General features: G+C 44.2%; 1 protein-coding gene across 12 annotated transcripts in view; it reads right to left on the bottom strand.

Moving 5' to 3' along the window:
* Positions 1 to 19,042, bottom strand: part of GPHN (gephyrin) — a 662,403-nt gene that overhangs the window by 75,264 nt on the left and 568,097 nt on the right. For all 12 annotated transcript variants that reach the window (XM_026651346.1, XM_026651349.1, XM_026651348.1 and 9 more), the window contains one exon: positions 11,492 to 11,629. In XM_026651346.1, coding sequence (XP_026507131.1) covers positions 11,492 to 11,629 — 138 coding nt within the window. The remainder of the gene's footprint in view (positions 1 to 11,491; positions 11,630 to 19,042) is intronic.

Below are 19,042 nucleotides of genomic sequence, written 5' to 3'. Positions count from 1 at the left end.
TGTGTGAATACTGGTGAACTGGACTTCAGTTAAATGGAGTTGTAATGTAAATTACAATTATATATATATATATATATCCTGGAGCGAATATTTATAGTGCATTTTAGAACTTCTGCTTTTATAGTAGGAATTAGCATGTAAATGCTGACATATTCTTCACTATAGCAGCTAGAAAGGCACCTTTGATACCCATTAATAGTCTCCACATTGTCTTATGTGGAAGTAACTTCTTTTTATTAGAAAGCTTACTACAAAGCTTGAGTAATTGTAGTGAAGGGGAGAATACGACGCACACAACATTTTAATTATAGCTGAGAAATCAGCTTTCAGAGAAATAGTGAATGCCCCCTCTCTTCATACACGCACAAATCCAATGCAAAAGTAATGCTTCTAATTTTAGCAGGTAAGCTGTCTTCATTTTATTTCTTGTCTGTATGCAAAAATCACACCAATTAGAGAGAGGTGGTGGACAGTATGTTCCTGGCATCCTGCCATGTGCTATTTGGGGAGAACAAATGGACAGCCAGCAGCTAGAAAGCATTTAATTAAGGAAAGCTTCACCAGTGTTTGGTGAAGCTTTGGGCAATTAATTCAAAAAAGTAAACACACTCTCAAATACATTTTTTTACTTTCTTTTGTTTGCACTTTCATCGTGGAAGTCTAAAAATCTTTTTCACCCTACTGTTTATGACTAATTTTGATTTTTAAAAACAAAAGTTTTGAAATATCTTCTGCGTCTTCAGACTCCCCTTCCTTGTGATAATAGCTTTTTGGTGTTAACAGAAAAGGCCTGTAAATTTTGTTTCTTTGAAAATATCACTGTAATAGGAGTCTTAGTTTTGTGTCTTTGTGAAACTTGCACAGCTGTTAAGAATTTTGATGCCCAAGGGCAGTGGTAATGGGATAAAGTTGTGAGCCAGGCCCCCTAATGGATATCATGCACTACCCCGTCCCATGTTAAAAATGCTTTCCCTCCCCAACAGTTCAGTGTTTTTCTGCAGTTATGCAGAAGGCAAAGCTAAAATAAGCTAATTAGAATTATTAAAATATTAGAAAAAATATGCCTGAGTAATAAATAAATTAGGTGTAAATAGAGAAACACTAAAAGTATATAATACCCCAAATGGTCATGCTTGCAAAAGGAAGCAGAGATGTTGGGGAGGGAAAAATTTCACGCGAAAACAAGCCAACTTAAAATAAGGGACAATCTAAATAAGACTTCATTGAGGTGGTAATGTTTGGCCTTCTTTACTTTGAAAACAACTTCTGGATAAAGGAGAGTCTGAAATGGATTTTCCAGTCAATAATGCTTAGTGTGGAGAGAAAAGGACCATATCACTGTTTTACAGATGCTATGGGACATCTCTGGAATAAGCAGCAGAGATAGCTTTTCTTTCCACTGACTGAGCCTTAATGTGACTTTCCAGTTTCTGGTCAGCCAGTTCATCATAAAAAGAAATCCACTTGAATATCCATTTAGACAATCCTCTTGGTAATACTATAGCTCAGAGATCTAGTTTCAACAGAAACAAAGAGTTGGATGGATTTTCAAAGCATTTCAGTCTACTCCAAAGAGAACCCCCTAAGAACTTTTTGTGGAGAAGGGTCCACTGTGTGATGTGGACATGAGATGAAAGTTTGTCTTATTTATATGGAACCACGATGTTGTGCTGGGGAGAGAATCTGGTTGAATCCACAGCACTGCCTTATTCTCATAAAGCTTGGTATAGCGTGGATCAGTCACTATGGCCTGAAGTTCTCACATATTGAGTTAAGTCATTGACAAAAGGAAAGTAAACTTCCATGTATGAAATTTCTGATCCCAGGAACTAAGTGGTTCAAAATGGGATAGCCTCCCATCAGCTCCTCCCCTCCGCCCATCGGCAACCCCGCTGATCAGCACCTCCCCCTCTCTCCCGATCAGCTGTTTCGTGGCATGCAGGAGGGTCGGAGAGGGAGAAGTTAGGGCAAAGCAGGCTCAGGGGAGGGGGCAGGAAGGGGTGGAGTTGGGGCAGAGCCTGTGGCAGAGCCAGGGGTTGAGCAGTGAGCACCCCCCGGCACATTGGAAAGTTGCTGCCTGTAGCTCCAGGCCCAGAATCGGTGCCTATACAAGGAGCCGCATATTAACTTCTGAAGAGCCGCATGTGACTCCAGAGCCACAGGTTGGCCACCCCTGGCATAGAGAGTGGTTCACCTTCACTTAGTTTGTGATAGGCTAGAATAGCTGAGAAATTTAGTCTTTATGTAAATTCAGGTGGTTGAAGAAAATAGTCAAGCAGTTTTGGAGGTGGTCAAGTGAAGGGGTCACTTTAGGCTTGACTGAACCAATTTGCAACCTTTTCCATTTTAGGTCTGTCTGGGATTTCAAGATGAAAGAACACAAGACACCGGCTCAGACAGAAGTTACAGGGCTCCTGTATTGGATGGAGCAAATGGCCCTGGTTCTGAGGTTGAAGCCATACTCTCAACTTGGGTGGACTGGCTTTGGCCATCCACTACTGAGTTGTGAACCAAATCTATCTGGGTCAGTTTGAGGATATTAGGATCATCAAACCTTTGTTTCTTCTTAGCATTGACAGGACCTTTGCTACCTGGCTTTCTGAAAACCTGATCTTATGTCCCCATTGAACAATATTCAGGAACCAGGTATCCAAGGTACCAGAGGCCATCGGGGTAAAAGGCTGCCAATTGGCCTTTGACACGAAGAACCATGCAAAATATTGGTAGCGGCAGGCTATCCTATATGTTAAGGATCTACATTCCCTCTAAGCTGCGCGGCCGTGCAGCAGGCTATCAAGGCGCCTCTCCCCCGACCCCAGCCCTGGAGCTGCTGCGGAGAGGCGCCTCTCCCCCAACCCTAGCCCCAGAGCTGTCGCGGCTGGGGAGATGCGCCTCTCCCCCCAGCCTGAGAGCTGCCCTGGCGGGGAGAGGTGCTCTCCCCGGCCCCGGGCTGCTGTAGCAAGAGATGGCTGCAGGGAGTCTTCTTTCCTTGCTGCAGCCCCAGGGCAACCTGTACCTCAAACCCCCCATCCCCAGCCCACCCCATAACCCGCACCCTAACCCTCTGCCCTCACCCTGAGCCCCCTCCTGCACCCTGAACCCCTCATCCCCGGCCCCACCCCAGAGCCCGCACCCCCAGCACCTCAACCCTCTGCCCCAGCCATGAGCCCGCTCCCACACTCCGAACCCCTCGGCAAGAGCCTGACTGATGCCAAATGTCTGTATGTAGCAACACACTTAGCACCATTACTGTGTATATTGAGATATAGAATCATAGAATATCAGGGTTGGAAGGGACCTCAGGAGATCATCTAGTCCAGCCCCCTGCTCAAAGCAGGACCAATCCCCAGACCGATTTTTACCCCAGTTCCCTAAATGGCCCCCTCAAGGATTGAGCTCACAACCCTGGGTTCAGCAGGCCAATGCTCAACCCACTGAGCTATCCCTCCCCCCCTTCACCCTAGAGCTCACTGCACGTGCCACACCTAATGGCCTCTACCAATTCCAAACCCTTCCGTTTGGTCTCCATGGGGGCCCAGTGACATTTCCAAGACTTATGGCTAAGCTCTTGAGATATATTTAGGAATGCAAATCAATTAGATTTGTTTTCTCCTCTTTTGCTTTGATGTTTGTACGAGTGTATGCACTTTATTTATAAAATCAACAATAGCCCTTGAACTTTAAAAATTCCACTTGTCCTACATGCTAGGTGAATTCCAAGAGCTCAGTAGTATTAAATTTTGAAAAAGACACTCCCTTTCTGTGGAACAGGTCTGAATTCAAAGCTTCAGGACTACAGTTGAACTCCCTTCCTGAGAAACAGGTATATCAGCCTAAATAAATGAAGACTTAAATATTAATTAATTTAAACAGAAAGCATTCTTATGAATTAATCTAATTCTAGCAAATGTACAGGAAAATTATATGTATGTTTGATTGTGCAGTATTTTTATGGAAATCATTAATCACTTGTGACATAGAGGTCACACCAAAAGATCAAAGTCTAGGATCTTATTGCATATCTTGGGGAAATAATATTGCCAGTGAGACTAACATCAACTCCCGTTATGGATAGAAGAACTCCAATACAATAGTGAGAATCCTCAAATGATGTACTGTATGCAATAAGAAAATATTGATAAAGAAGCAATCAGATAAAGGAAATCAAGGACTAGTATTAACATTAATCCTAGGCAACGTATATCAAATGTGAAAACTGAAAGGTAATTAAAATCTTGAAAAGGCTTTACTCTAAAATGATTTGTTAGGTTCTTGCTAACATTTTCAAGCAGGCCACCATTATTCTACTATGCCATAAAGCATTCAGGGCCAGTTCTAGGGACAGCCAAGCAGGGCAGGCAGCTGTAGGTTTTGGGTTTTTTTTGCTCCACTCTGATTGCCAGCTTTGCTAATTGGCTGGCCTTTTCCCCTTCTGCCTTAGTCAACAAAATGGCTAGGGTTGCTCCTGAAAGTGGTCAGGTTGGTTACAAGGCAATAGCTCAAAAGAGCTTATGGGTGCCAAAATGTGTTCCTGAGATGTTATAATGAATGTACATTCCCAAAGTACAAGGAAGATAGCAGATTTCCCATTCTACAGCACACCAATAAAGAAGTGGTGTGAGCAGCAGCTCCATAACATAAACCTGAGAAATACACTATTTACCAAGCTAGTCATTTTTGAATAGAAAAATCAGGAAGGTGAAGCAGAAAGGAGTGAGGCTGATGAAAGCACCTCAAACCACACTGCACAGGCCTACAACCTTTGAGGAAAGGGTCTGGAGCCCTAATCTGCACTCAAAAACAGTTGAGGTATTCACCAAGGTGTCAGTAGGAACTTGAGGGCCCGCAGAAGTGAAAAAGCAGCACATCTGAAGTCTGGAGAAAGATAGACAACTGAGTCCTGTTCAGTTCAAATATCAAATAGATGATAGGAATGAGAATTCATATGTGGGTATACAATCATGTAAACACGTGGAATAAGCTCACTGATGTATAGATAAGTAAACTAGGGTTACCATAATCCAGCAAGCAAAAAAGAGGACGGGAGGAGCCCCGCCCCTGTCCTGCCCTAGCCCCGCCCCATCCTGCCCTAGCCCCTCCCCTGCCCCTCCCACTTCCCCCCCACAGTACTGCCTTCCCTCCCCCCGCTCCTTGTCCCCTGACTGCCCCCTCCTGGGACCCCTGCTCCTAACTGCCCTCCAGAACCCCACCCCCTACCTAAGCCTCCCTGTTCCTTATCCCCTAACTGCCCCCTCCTAAGCCCCCCCCAAATGTCCCCCCCAGGACCCTACCCCCTACCTGTACCCTGACTGCCCAAAACCTTCTCCACCCCCCCAAAAAGCCCCCCCCTGAACTCCCGACCCCCCCAGTCTCTTGACTGCCCCCTCCAAAACCTCCCTGCCCCTTCTCCGACCCCCTGGCCCCCTTGTTGTTGGCCTTTCTTCACCTAATGTCTCCGTGAGCTTGCTCAGGAACTGCATGAGCCGCTCCTCCGGCACGCTGGGCAACAGCGGGGGAGGAGCTCCAGACTGCCGGAGCCGATCTGCGATGCAGGGAGGGAGGGAGGGAGTAGGAGGAGCTCTCTCTGGCTGAGTGTCGGAGCCCCATGTAAGTGGCACCGTCCGGCCGGCACCACTGTTAGCCGCGCGGGCTCTGCATCGGGGGAAGTCCGGACATTTGCAAATTCCCCCCGGACGCTATTTTTAGCTTAAAAAGCCGGACATGTCCGGGGGAATCCGGACGAATGGTAACCCTAAGTAAACAGGATAGAAAGTTTCCATCTAGTGAGAAAGTCCATGAAGAATTCCAACAGCAGTCACTACCTGGTAGGTGAATGTGCCAACAAAAAAGCAATGAATTCCAATACTTTACCAGGCTGGTACCTTTGAAGGAAAAAGGATAGTTTTTACACACAGCTGAACTACTTTATTGTAAGTAGACAACCATTATAATTAGGGCTGTTGATTAATCGCAGTTAACTCACGCGATTAACTAAAAATAATTAATTGTGATTAAAAAAATTAATCACGATTTTAATCACAGTTTTAATTGCACTGTTAAACAATAGAATACCAATTAACATATATTAAATATTTTGGATATTTTCCTACATTTTCATATATATTGTATTCTGTGTTGTAATTGAAATCAAAGTGTATATTTTTTTATTACAAATATTTGCACTGTAAAAATGATAAACAAAAGATATAGTATTTTTCAATTCACCTCAGACAAGCACTGTAGTGCAATCTCTTTCTTGTGAAAGTGCAACTTACAAATGTAGATTTTTTTTTGTTACATAACTGCACTCAAAAACAAAACAACGTAAAACTTCAGAGCCTACAAGTCCACTCAGACCTACTTCTTGTTCAGCCAATCGCTAAGACAAGTTTGTTTACATTTGCAGGAGATAATGCTGCCCTCTTCTTGTTTACAATGTCACCAGAAAATGCGAACAGGCATTTGCATGGCACTTTTGTAGCCAGCACTGCAAGGTATTTATGTGCCAGATATGCTAAACATTCGTATGCCCCTTCATGCTTTGGCCACCATTCTATAGGACATGCTTCCATGCTGATGACGCTCGTTAATAATACATTAATTAAATTTGTGACTGAACTCTTTGAGGGAGAATTGTTTGTCCCCTGCTCTGTTTTACCCGTATTCTGTCATATATTTCATGTTATAGCAGTCTCAGATGATGACCCAGCACATGTTCATTTTAAGAATACTTTCACTGCAGATTTGACAAAATGCAAAGAAGGTATCAATGAGAGATTTCTAAAGATAGCTACAGCACTCAATCCAAGGTTTAAGAATCTGAAGTGCCTTCCAAAATCTGAGAGGGATGAGGTGTGGAGCATGCTTTCAGAAGTCTTAAAAGAGCAACACTCCAATGTGGAAATTACAGAACCCGAACCACGAAAAAAGAAAATCAACCTTCTGCTGGTGGCATCTGACTCACATGATGATAATGAAGATGCATCAGTCCGCACTGCTTTGGATTGTTATCAAGAAGAACCTGTCATCAGCATGGATGCATGTCCCCTGGAATGGTAGTTGAAGCATGAAGGGACATATGAATCTTTAGCGCATCTGGCACATAAATATCTTGCAATGCCAGCTACAACAGTTCCATGAGAACGCCTGTTCTCACTTTCAGGTGACATTGTAAATAAGAAGTAGGACTGAGCGGAGTTGCGGACTCTAAAATTTTACATTGTTTTATTTTTGAATGTAGGCTTTTTTTAACATAATTCTACATTTGTAAGTTCAACTTTCATGATAAAGAGATTGAACTACTGTACTTGTATTAGGTAAATTGAAAAATACTATTTCTTTTGGGTTTTTTTCAGTGCAAATACTTGTAATCAAAAATAAATATAAAGTGAACACTGTACACTTTGTATTCTGTGTTGTAATTGAAATCAAATATATTTGAAAATATAGAAAGCATCCAAAAATATTTGAATAAATCGTATTATATTATTGTTTAACAGCGCGATTAATCATGCGATTAATCACGATTAATTTTTTTAATCGCTTGACAGTCCTAATGATAATACCTTAAGAAAGGATGATGTAGTTTCTCAAAACAAGACAGTTGTGATTACTGAAAAAGTCTTTAGATTTATTCAGTTAATGCTCCAATGATATAAAACATGAATGATTTACTATCACATCAAAATGTGGGAAAGTTTATCTATGAATTATGATGAGCTAATACCTGTTTCAAAAGGCAGGTTGAGCAAAACATGATAATGAAGTCTAGGTATTGCTATCTCAGAGTAGGCCAGGATGACACTTTGCAATACAAAGGTGTGCAACACCAAGAAATCAGCTATACACAGTCAGACCTTGAGGATGAAAGACTTCACTAATCTATGACTCCGTTCTTGATTTGTTTGGTGGACAAGAATACGGGACTATGTACTCACCCTGGCAGAAGCCTGGTGCCTTGGACTTTTGGTACCAATGAGAGGCTTTTAATGAATGCCATGTATTTGAGACCAATTGAAGACCTGTGTTGATATAACTCAGTTTGAGACTGTCTTTCACTGATCAAGTCACAGTTTTGGACAAACTACACCTTTCAATTTCTTGGCTCAACACCTACAAGTCTACGATGGAAATGTTTTCTGTGATCTCTCCATGAACAACATGCACTGGTTAATACTTCATTCAAACCTAACTTATTGGTTCACTGCTATTGTGCTACAAAGGGTAGCTGTGTCCAGACCACATACTTGAAGCATCTCAATCCATTGAAGCTATTTACCTTATATGAAGGAGTAACAACATGACATCCCCCTAAGCCAGCATTTCTCAAACATTTCTAAGCTGATTGGTCCTTCTAGAAAATAAAACCAATCAAACTCTCCTTCATCCCCACTTTATTACCAGGGCAGCTTGGGGGGAAACGTACACAGTCACTGTTCCAGGTCCCTGGCTAGTCCTTTAAACCCTCAAAGTGAGCATGCCCCATATGCTGGGAACTGCTGCCCTAAGCTATGAAGCATTGCTTTGACCATGAAACACTAATAGGTAATCCATTGCTGACACTCCTTGGTTCAAATTCTTCCAAATACTGATAGCCTTATTTGGGTAAGTGCAATTGTTCCCATATGGGAACAAAACATTGACTCGACTTGCAACTGCTATTTGAGGTGGCATGTATCAAAGGGGAAATGACTGCCTAGGAAGGAGTACTGCTGAAAGGATCTGGGGGCATAATGGACCACAAGCTAAATGAGAGTCAACAGTGTAAAGCTGTTGCAAAAAAAGGAAACATCCTTCTGGGATGTATTAGCAGGAGTGTTGTAAGCAAGACACGAGAAGTAATTCTTCCGTTCTACTCTGCGCTGATTAGCCCTCAATTGGAGTATTGTGTCCAGTTCTGGGCACCACATTTCAGGAAGAATGTGGACAAATTGGAGAGAGTCCAGAGAAGAGTGACAAAAATGATTAAAGGTCTAGAAAACATGACCTATGAGGGAAGATTGAAAAAATTGGGCTTGTTTAGTCTGGAAAAGAGAAGACTGAGAGGGGACGTGATAACAGTTTTCAAGTATGTAAAAAGTTGTTACAAGGAGGAGGAAGAAAAATTGTTTTTCTTAACCTCTGAGGATAGGAGAAGAAACAATGGGCTTAAATTGCAGCAAGGGAGGTTTAGGTTGGATATTAGGAAAAACTTCCTGTCAGGGTGGTTAAGCACTGCAATAAATTGCCTAGAGAGGTTGTGGAATCTCCATCATTGGAGATTTTTAAGAGCAGGTTAGACAAATGACTGTCAGGAATGGTCTAGATAATACTTAGTCCTGCCAAAAGTGCAGGCGACTGGACTTGATGACCTCTTCAGGTCCCTTCCAGTTCTATGATTCTATGAAAGCTACTTGTTTTTATGCAGGCAAGCATAGATAGCTTTGTTCCATGGGATGACTGTGTGTGCACTAGACAAACAGGGTCTGAGTCATGACTGCTGTTTTGAAGTGTCTGAGGATTGAGGGTCCTGCTTTATGAAGTGGTTCTAAACCAAGGAAACTTAGCAGCATTCAGTGTCTTGGCTACCAAACTTTAAGCAGCCAAACTTGATACTGTAGTCTATTGTTCAGCATATATCAGTTTCCTGTTTCCAAACACAAGCACTGAAGAAAGGTACTGGGCCAACAGTACCTGTCTCACACAGAACAGTATAAACATTGGGAGCACAGAAATATTACAGTATCAATTCCTGCAAACCGAACTTTGGGTCTGTGGTGCAGCTCTGCTCTGATGCCACTTACTTCAAGTTCCATTGCCTTGATCTCTCTTCTGTCAAAGGACTGCTTTGTGCTGATGAACAGACTTCAGGTCTGAACCAATATGCTGAACCATGTCTTCTGGCATTAAATCCTCTCTGTTAGACAAAGATGTAAGGCCACACTTTGGATACAGGGTCAAATAACTGCTTTGAGGCAGGTGCCTTCAAAAGACTCCAGGCCAGCATATAGGTTGGATTCTAAGGAGTCTGTCCTTCTGGTCCAATCTTGCTCCCACTACAGTGAATGGGAGTTTTAACATTTATTTTAGTGGTACAAGTTTGGTCCCTTAGAGGCTTCTGGATATAACAGTTAGCTGAAGCTCCATGGCCTTGATATAGCCTGTGTCAAAAGGCTGCTTTTGCCCTGACATGTGAATTTCCAGTATGAAGGACAGTTCTGAGTGGATATCCAATACCTTAATGTATTCCTAGGTTGAAGCCTCTCTCTGCCCAGCAGAATCCCAGTGAATGAACACTCTGGCCAGCCAGTTTGGAGATACGAATGTAAGATAAAGGCCCAGTTGGCAAATGATCTGGGGTGTGTGTGTGGTTTCCCAACAACTGGGATCATCATGAGTTTGCATGAAGTGGGAGTGGAGCAGCAGCCAAGATGTGAAGGGAGACAGGAGCACTAGTAGAGAAGGGTCAAGTGTTAGGGCAGGGCAGGGCAGAGACCAAGGTGGAGTTGCTTGATTAAGAGAAGAGGAAGCGAGTGCTGGAGTGGCCTCTGAGCCAAACAGGAGCTGCAGAGGTAGGCTGAGAGAAGGAGCTGGAGACATGGATGTAGAAAAGTGCAGGTTAGAACAAATAATTGCAGTGACTGAACTTCTGCAACCCCTTGAGCTTTTAGATTGGAAAAGGTTTTATGAGTCCCACAAGGTGAGAGCACAGGCCAAAAGGAGTCAACATAGAGAGGGTCCAGTTGCCCCCTGTTATATCCACCCCTGCTCCCTTAGACAACTGATATTTTTAAATTTTCCTGTTGCTCTTTCCACAGTATACAGAAGATTTATTTTTTTACTTCATTGCAATTGTTCAGGTAAGACCCAGAAGCTGTAATCTATTCTCAGCAATTTTTTTATGTTGTGTCTAGGACTATCTGTCACTTTTCACAAGTACTGATTTCATTTTCAGAAAAATTTCTATGAGAAAAATATAAAGCCCTGAATTCAAGTAGGTAAAATGTGGACACCAGCTCTTATGAAGGGAACAGCATCAATTATGTTGAACACTCTTCAGTAGTTGAACCCATCTCTCTGAATTAAATGTTTAGGTCCTGACATCAATTCTAGTTCACACCTGCAACAGAAATTTTCCTATTATCCTTCGCTGATGGGGTATATTAGTCTTTTCTTTCATGGACAGAAACAGAATTCAGTCATTTTAAACAGGTGTTCTGAAACTAGGACTCTTTGTTATCAATGGATTCCAGTCATAGGAAGATCATAGTTCCTTCAGGAAGAAGCACTGAGCCCAATGCACACCCTTCCGATTTGGTAAAGAGAGGCCTGCTCTTTGCACTTCACTTTCTAAAACTAACTCCACTGGAGGAGGATAGAGTGTTGTTCCTGTCCCAAGCACCTCCCAACAATTACTAGAAGTCTCCATGTGCTTAAATTGATTAAAATAAAGGAAGTAATATTCCCTAGCCCTAATTTAAAAGAAAAAAGAGTCCAACTAAATATAAAGTACCTCGGTAATTGATGATTTCTGTTCCGAGCACTGGGGTCATCTCCAGAACTGTGATGAAGGCTTTGTCCATAGATGTCAATGGGAATGGAGACATGCGATGTCTTCTGGCCACCTTGGTAATGTCGACGGCACTGTGACCTGCAGAGAGGAAGGGCATCCAGTTTAGAAAATATTCCATGGCATTGCCTTGGAAGGCTGACAGGATGACTTACATATATTCAACAACTTTCATTCAGAAGAATAACATAGTGTTTTACAAACTACATAAAGGAATAGCTTCAAGTTCACAGCATTTATGGCTAAAAAGTGAAAGCTACTGTATTCATAAAGTCACATAGTTAAGGCCAGAAGGGACCACCAGATCATCTAGTTGGACCTCCTGTATATCACAGCCACCAATACACTATCCAGTATCCAATATCCAGCTGTGGCCATCTCTAATGCCTCAGAAAAAGGAGACTAAAAAACCCTCCAGAGTACACTAAGGGACAAAAAAAATCCCCTCAGCTATCCAGCGGAAGCCTTGAAGCATAAGCTCTGAAATTAACTGAAATTGCAGGGGAAATTTAGGGAAACAAAATATAATTTTCAAAACTGAAAATGATTACAGTGATTAATATCCCTGCTCTTATGAAAAATGCTCTGGGAGATTTAATGATGACAAGGGAACAGTACATCACTATTACATATCTTTCAAAAGATGGTGCTATATTTGACACCATGGATCACGATGTGAGGCTGATTCACCTATGGGAGCAAGGTAGGGACAGTGGCAACCCCCTCAGATGGTTGTTTCTCCTGAACAGACTTCCCCCAGAATGTTGTGGTGAGTAACTGCTCTTCAGGAGTCAGGGCCCTCATCTGTGGAGGAGTTCTACATGTTTCTTTTCTTTCCTCCTCTCTCATTCAACATATATGTTAAAATCCTTGGAGAGATTGTCAAATGCCAACAATATGCAGATGACACTGAAGTAGAAATCTACTTGGTCTTAAGTTCAAATCACACCTCTTTCCAAGCTATCCTAATGCTTAAATGAGATCAGTGGCTGAATGAGGAACAGATGGCTAAATTAAATCCAGGGATGACACGTGATGCTAATGGGTAGAGGGAGATACTCTGAAGCACCAGTCAAAACTGTTCCCTCATCCTCAAAAGAAGGTGTCTGTCCCACCATCATTAAAATGGTATGCAACCAATAAGTCCTCCTGGACTCTTTTTAACTTTAGACACCAAGTAACAACAGCAGCAAAAACACTTTCTTCCACCTTTGGCTTGCCAGACGATTACATCTCATCCTGTCAGACACAGATTGGGCGATGGTGATCCATGCATTTGTGACTTCCAGGTTTAATTACTGTAATACAAAGTGTGACGGGTCCCCCAAAGAACTTGCGAATGAATCCATAGTCACTAAAGAGAGACTCCTCTTCACAGTAGGAATTAGAGGCAGCAATGACTGCAGCAGTGGGGCAGTGGTGTATGGCCCCGTTAGGGCTCCTCTGCTGCTTCTAAATGTGGAGGAAACTGGAGGCATCCTCTGCTACAAGGGCACCAGAGCTCAAGTGCCGCTTCCCTCTTCAGGAGGAAGGAAAAAATAGGAGGAAAAAAAGAAGGCACTCTGAGGACTTGCCTGGGAGTACTGTTGGCAGCAGAGTGGCAGGGAGAGAGGCCGACCTGGGGCTCTCATGCCCTCCCCCTCCCATGCCCTCCCAACCTCCTACTTGCCGGTGATGAGTGATCTTACCAGACTATGTTTTTTTCCACTCAGAACGGTCTTACTTTTTGCCGGGTGGCCGTTTGCTCCACCCTCCTGTTGCCCCGGTCCCTCAGTCACTCTGTTGTCAGCTTCAATCTCCTTGCCCTCTATGCTCCTCTCCATCCTTTCCTCCCTCCTTCCTCTCCCATCTCACTTTTCCTCCTCAATGTCTCCCATCCACTCCCTTCCTCCTATTAACTCACTCCCACCTGCCTTCCCTTCATTCCATACTTCCTAAAATAGGTTAAAAAAAACAAAAGCTATAGCATAAATACTGAAAAGTAAATTTGATTTTTAAAACCATTTCCCTTGCAATAATGTGTTATCAGTAACACAGATTAGGTATTTTTAAAAATGCCTTATTTTATCTCTGGTGTCTCTATGGCTACCAAGCTCCCTATTTGTTGCTTTACGTATCTTCAGTTCTTTTAAAAAGATTATTTGAAACAAGAGAGGATGTCTCCATTGTGGTCTGCTGTAAAAGTACTTTATAAGCACACTGCCAAAAACTGCCGTTGCTCAAAGGAGGATGATGCTGAGTCAGTACAGTAATGACTGAGTGCATAAAACTTCCTTCAATGTCAACACATCCTCACTCACATGACTTATGTAGGACATTATTTATGAACTAATTTCTATAGCTGATGATTACCTAGTGGTATAGCAGCCTCTCAAAAGCTACATGAAGCAATCAAATCTTATTACTAAACCAAAGTCAATGTCATTTTTTATAAACAGGCAAAAGCCCCCATTTCCTTCTGACTCCTCTTGTGCTTGGCTCAGAATAGCATAGGAATTAAGTTCCCCAAGTAATATCTATATTTTCCAGTTCACCTTTTGTCCTCTTTTCAAAGGGACATTTATTATTTACCACGCCCAAGAGACTGACAACTCTGAAAGCAAAGCAGTTTGAAGAGAGAAAGACTACTTCAGATTCAGAAAATCCTTTAGTGTGTAATTGCCATTAAAAGAAACATTGGTTAAAAGGATGACAGAGCTCCTGCAGCCCTGGGGGACGCCAGACTGCACATGTTAACATGTTTAAGTGGACTGTATAAGACGTGCACTCTTTTGCAAAGGAAAACTGGGAAATGTGAATGGGAACACTAAGAAAGAATTGTCCTGGCAGTGACAGCAAAAGGGAAAGTGCAATGCATCAATTTCCCTCTATTCCACTACCATTAGGCTGCTGGAACACCAGCTGCTACTGCATCACTAAATAGAAATCCATTAAAAGAGAACATCAGCTGGCTAGTCAAAAGTTGTTCCAAGACATGTATATAAATCTTTACGAGCACATTGCCTGGAACTACTCAATCTTTTTACTGTGGTTCACACCAATATGCCCAGGGTTAAAAAAAACAACAACCAGGAGCAGTAAAATATTTTCACAGCTGCTCTAATTTTTTTAAAATTATTTTAAATTAATATAGGTCTCCTGGTGATGGTGTCAGGCTGTGACTATCAGGAACTTTCAGTATACTTTCGACTTTTCAACTTGCTGCTCCAGCGCTATTCATAAGCTTTTTGGAATGTATGGGAGTAGCTTGTGCTTAAGCTGTGTTTCCTAGAAAATCGAGCATTCGATAGCTCACCCATACAAAATAAATTTTATAAGCAGAATGACTTTGCAATCTTGTGTATAGAGTTTCCAGATCTAGTTGCATATATATCTTTGGACTTCATGTCTCCTAGTATACCTACCATTGGGGACACACTGGTTTTTCATCCTGTGTTTTTTTTTTAAAGGGGTCATGATTTCAATGTTTCTATTTACATATTACACATGTAATAACAGAACTGAAATGTCATATGATTAAACACTCCAAACAAGATGTAGCATGATGACATTATGTACCACATCATAATGAGATCTCTATCCCAGTCATGTGTGTACAGGTCAGAAGAATATAAGAATGCTCATACTGGATCAGACCAATGATGCATGTAGCCTGACAGAGGCTGGTGCCAGATGCTTCAGAGGGAGTGAACAGAACAGGGCAATTACAGAGTGATCCATCCTCTGTTGTCCAGTCCCAGCTTCTGGCAGTCAGAGGCTTAGGGACACCCAGGGCATGGGGTTGCATCCCTGACCATCTTGGTTATTAGTCTTTGATAGACTGATCCTGAATGAACTTATCTAAGGCCTGGTCTACACTACGAGTTTAGGTCGACTTTAGCCGCGTTAAATCGAATTAAGCCTGGACACGTTCACACGACGAACCCCTTTCTTTCGACTTAAAGGGCCCTTTAAACCGGTTTCTTTACTCCACCTCCGACGAGGGGATTAGCGATAAAATCGGCCTTAGGGGGTCGGAATTGGGTTAGTGTGGAAGGAATTCGACGTTATTGGCCTCCGGGAGCTATCCCACAGTGCTTCATTGTGACCGCTCTGGACAGCGCTCTCAACTCAGATGCACTGGCCAGGTAGATAGGAAAAGCCCCGCAAATGTTTGAATTTCATTTCCTGTTTGCTGAGCGTGGAGAGCACAGGTGACCACGCAGAGCTCATCAGCACAGGTAACCATGATGGAGTCCCAGGATCACAAAAGAGCTCCAGCATGGACAGAACGGGAGGTACGGGATCTGCTCGCCATATGGGGAGATGAATCAGTGCTGGCTGAACTCCGAAGCAGTAAACGAAATGGCAAAATATTAGAAAAGGTCTCCAAGGCCATGAAGGACAGAGGCCATAACAGGGACGCACAGCAGTGCCGCGTTAAAATTAAGGAGCTAAGGCAAGCCTACCACAAAGCCAGAGAAGCAAACGGAAGGTCCGGGGCTGAGCCGCAAACATGCCGCTTCTACGCGGAGCTGCATGCCATTCTAGGGGGTGCAGCCAACACTACCCCAACCGTGTGCTATGAGTCCCTCACTGGAGAAACACACAGGGAAGCGGGTTCGGGGTACGAGGAAGATGAGGATGAAGATAATGTAAATAGCTCACAGCAGCAAGGAAGCGGAGAAACCGGTTTCCCCAACAGCCAGGATATGTTTATCACCCTGGACCTGGAACCAGTAACCCCCGAACTCACCCAAGACCCTGGGGGCACACAGGGGACCTCTGGTGAGTGTACCTTTGTAAATATTACATATGGTTTAAAAGCAAGCGTGTTTAATGATTAATGATTAATTTGCCCTGCCAATCGCGGCCAGTACAGCTACTGGAAAAGTCTGTTAACGTGTATGGGGATGGAGCGGAAATCCTCCAGGGACATCTCCAGAAAGCTCTCCTTCATGTACTCCCAAAGCCTTTGCAAAAGGTTTCTGGGGAGGGCTGCCTTATCCCGTCCGCCATGGTAGGACACTTTACCACGCCAGGCCAGTAGCATGTAGTCTGGAATCATTGCATAACAAAGCATGGCAGCGTATGGTCCCGGTGTTTGCTGGCATGCAGACAACATCCATTCCTTATCGCTCTTTGTTATCCTCAGGAGAGTGATATCATTCACGGTCACCTGGTTGAAATGGGGCAATTTTATTAAGGGGACATTCAGAGGTGCCCCTTCCTGCTCTGCTGAACAGAAAGATTCCCCGCTGTTAGCCACGCGGTGGGGGGGAGGGGTGAAGTGATCATCCCAGAGAATTGGGTGTGTGGGGGAGGGGAAGTAGTTGGGTTTGTGCTGCATGTTAACCCTGAAACCGCAGCCCCTCCTTTTACATTGCAAACCCATTTTAAATGGCCAACCCAACGGGTGCTTGGTATGGTTAATGAGAGCAGTACTGTTTGAAACCATCCCCACATGTTAAGAAGGTTAAAAAAGCCAAAAGACTGTGTCTTACCATGGCTGCCTGCAAGCTGAAATCTGTGGCCTGGCACTGCGTGAGTGATCTCTCACACCAAACCGGCAGGCCCTCAATATAAGAGGAAAAATGCGACCTTGTAACGAAAGCACATGTGCTGTGTAATGTGAACAGCAAAATTTAACGTGAAAGAGTGTACCCATTGTTCTCTAAAATGTGTCTTTTTTAACCACCTCTCCCTTCTCCTTCACAGAGGCTAGTGAAGATTCGAAACCGAAAGCGAAGGACGCGTGATGAAATGTTTACAGAACTACAGACTGCCTCCCACGCTGACAGAGCACAGCAGAATGCGTGGAGGCAGTCTATGACTGATTATAGAAAAGCCCAATATGAGCGAGAGGAGAGGTGGCGTGCTGAATCGCGGGCTGAAGATGAGAGGTGGCGTCAGCTTGCACACAGAAGGCAAGAGTCGATGCTCCGGCTGCTGGAGCATCAAACTGATATGCTCCAGCGTATAGTTGAGCTGCAGGAAAGGCAGCAGGAGCAGAGACCGCCGCTACAGCCCCTGTGTAACCAACAGCCCTCCTCCCCAAGTCCCATTGCCTCCTCACCCAGACGCCCAAGAACACGGTGGGGGGGCCTCCGGCCACCCAGTCACTCCACCCTAGATGATTTCCCGAGCAATAAGTGTTAAAGTTTTAAAGTTTTAAACTGCAGTGTGTCCTTTTCCTTCCCTCCTCCCCCACCCATCCCGGGCTACCTTTGCAATTATCCCCCTAGTTGTGTGATGAATTAATAAAGGATGCATGAATGTGAAGTAACAATGACTTTATTGCCTCTGCAAGTGGTGCTTGAAGGGGGGAGGGTAGGGGAGGGTGGGGTTGTTGGTTTACAGGGAAGTAGAGTTAACCGGGTGGCTGGGGGGGCGGAGATTTCATCAAGGAGAAACAAACAGAAGTTTCATACCGTAGCCTGGCCAGTCACAAAACTCGTTTTCAAAGCTTCTCTGATGCGCACCGCGCCATGCTGTGCTCCTCTAACCGCCCTGGTGTCTGGCTGCGCGTAATCAGTGGCCAGGCGATTTGCCTCAACCTCCCACCCCGCCATAAATGTCTTCCCCTTACTCTCACAGATATTGTGGAGCGCACAGGAAGCAGCAATAACAACGGGGATATTCTTTTCGCTAAGGTCTGAGCGAGTCAGTAAGCTGCGCCAGCGCGCTTTTAAACGCCCAAATGCACATTCCACCACCATTCGGCACTTGCTCAGCCTGTAGTTGAACAGGTCCTGACTCCTGTCCAGGCTGCCTGTGTACGGCTTCATGAGCCATGGCATTAAGGGGTAGGCTGGGTCCCCAAGGATCACGATAGGCATTTCAACATCCCCAACGGTTATTTTCTGGTCCGGGAAGAAAGTCCCTTCCTCCAGCTTTCGAAACAGAACAGAGTGCCTGAAGACGCGAGCATCATGTACCCTTCCCGGCCAGCCCACGTTGATGTCGGTGAAACGTCCCTTGTGATCCACCAGGGCTTGCAGCAGCATTGAAAAGTACCCCTTGCGGTTTATGTACTCGGTGGCTTGGTGCTCCGGTGCCAAGATAGGGATATGGGTTCCGTCTATCGCCCCACCACAGTTTGGGAATCCCATTGCAGCAAAGCCATCCACTATGGCCTGCACGTTTCCCAGAGTCACTACCCTTGATATCACTAGGTCTCTCCTTGCCCTGGCAACTTGGATCACAGCAGCCCCCACAGTAGATTTGCCCACTCCAAATTGATTCCCGACTGACCGGTAGCTGTCTGGCGTTGCAAGCTTCCACAGGGCTACCGCCACTCGCTTCTCAACTGTGAGGGCTGCTCTCATCCTGGTATTCTGGCGCTTCAGGGCAGGGGAAAGCAAGTCACAAAGTTCCATGAAAGTGCCCTTACGCATGCGAAAGTTTCGCAGCCACTGGGAATCGTCCCACACCTGCAGCACGATGCGGTCCCACCAGTCTGTGCTTGTTTCCCGGGCCCAGAATCGGCGTTCCACGGCATCAACCTGCCCCAGG

This window comes from Terrapene carolina, unplaced genomic scaffold (genome assembly GCF_002925995.2).
Source record: "Terrapene carolina triunguis isolate 2854851 unplaced genomic scaffold, T_m_triunguis-2.0 Scaffold96, whole genome shotgun sequence".
In the NCBI taxonomy this organism is placed as follows: Eukaryota; Metazoa; Chordata; order Testudines; family Emydidae; genus Terrapene; species Terrapene triunguis.
The sequence above is the reverse complement of the archived record's forward strand: the minus strand, read 5'-3'. Positions and strand labels throughout refer to the sequence as shown.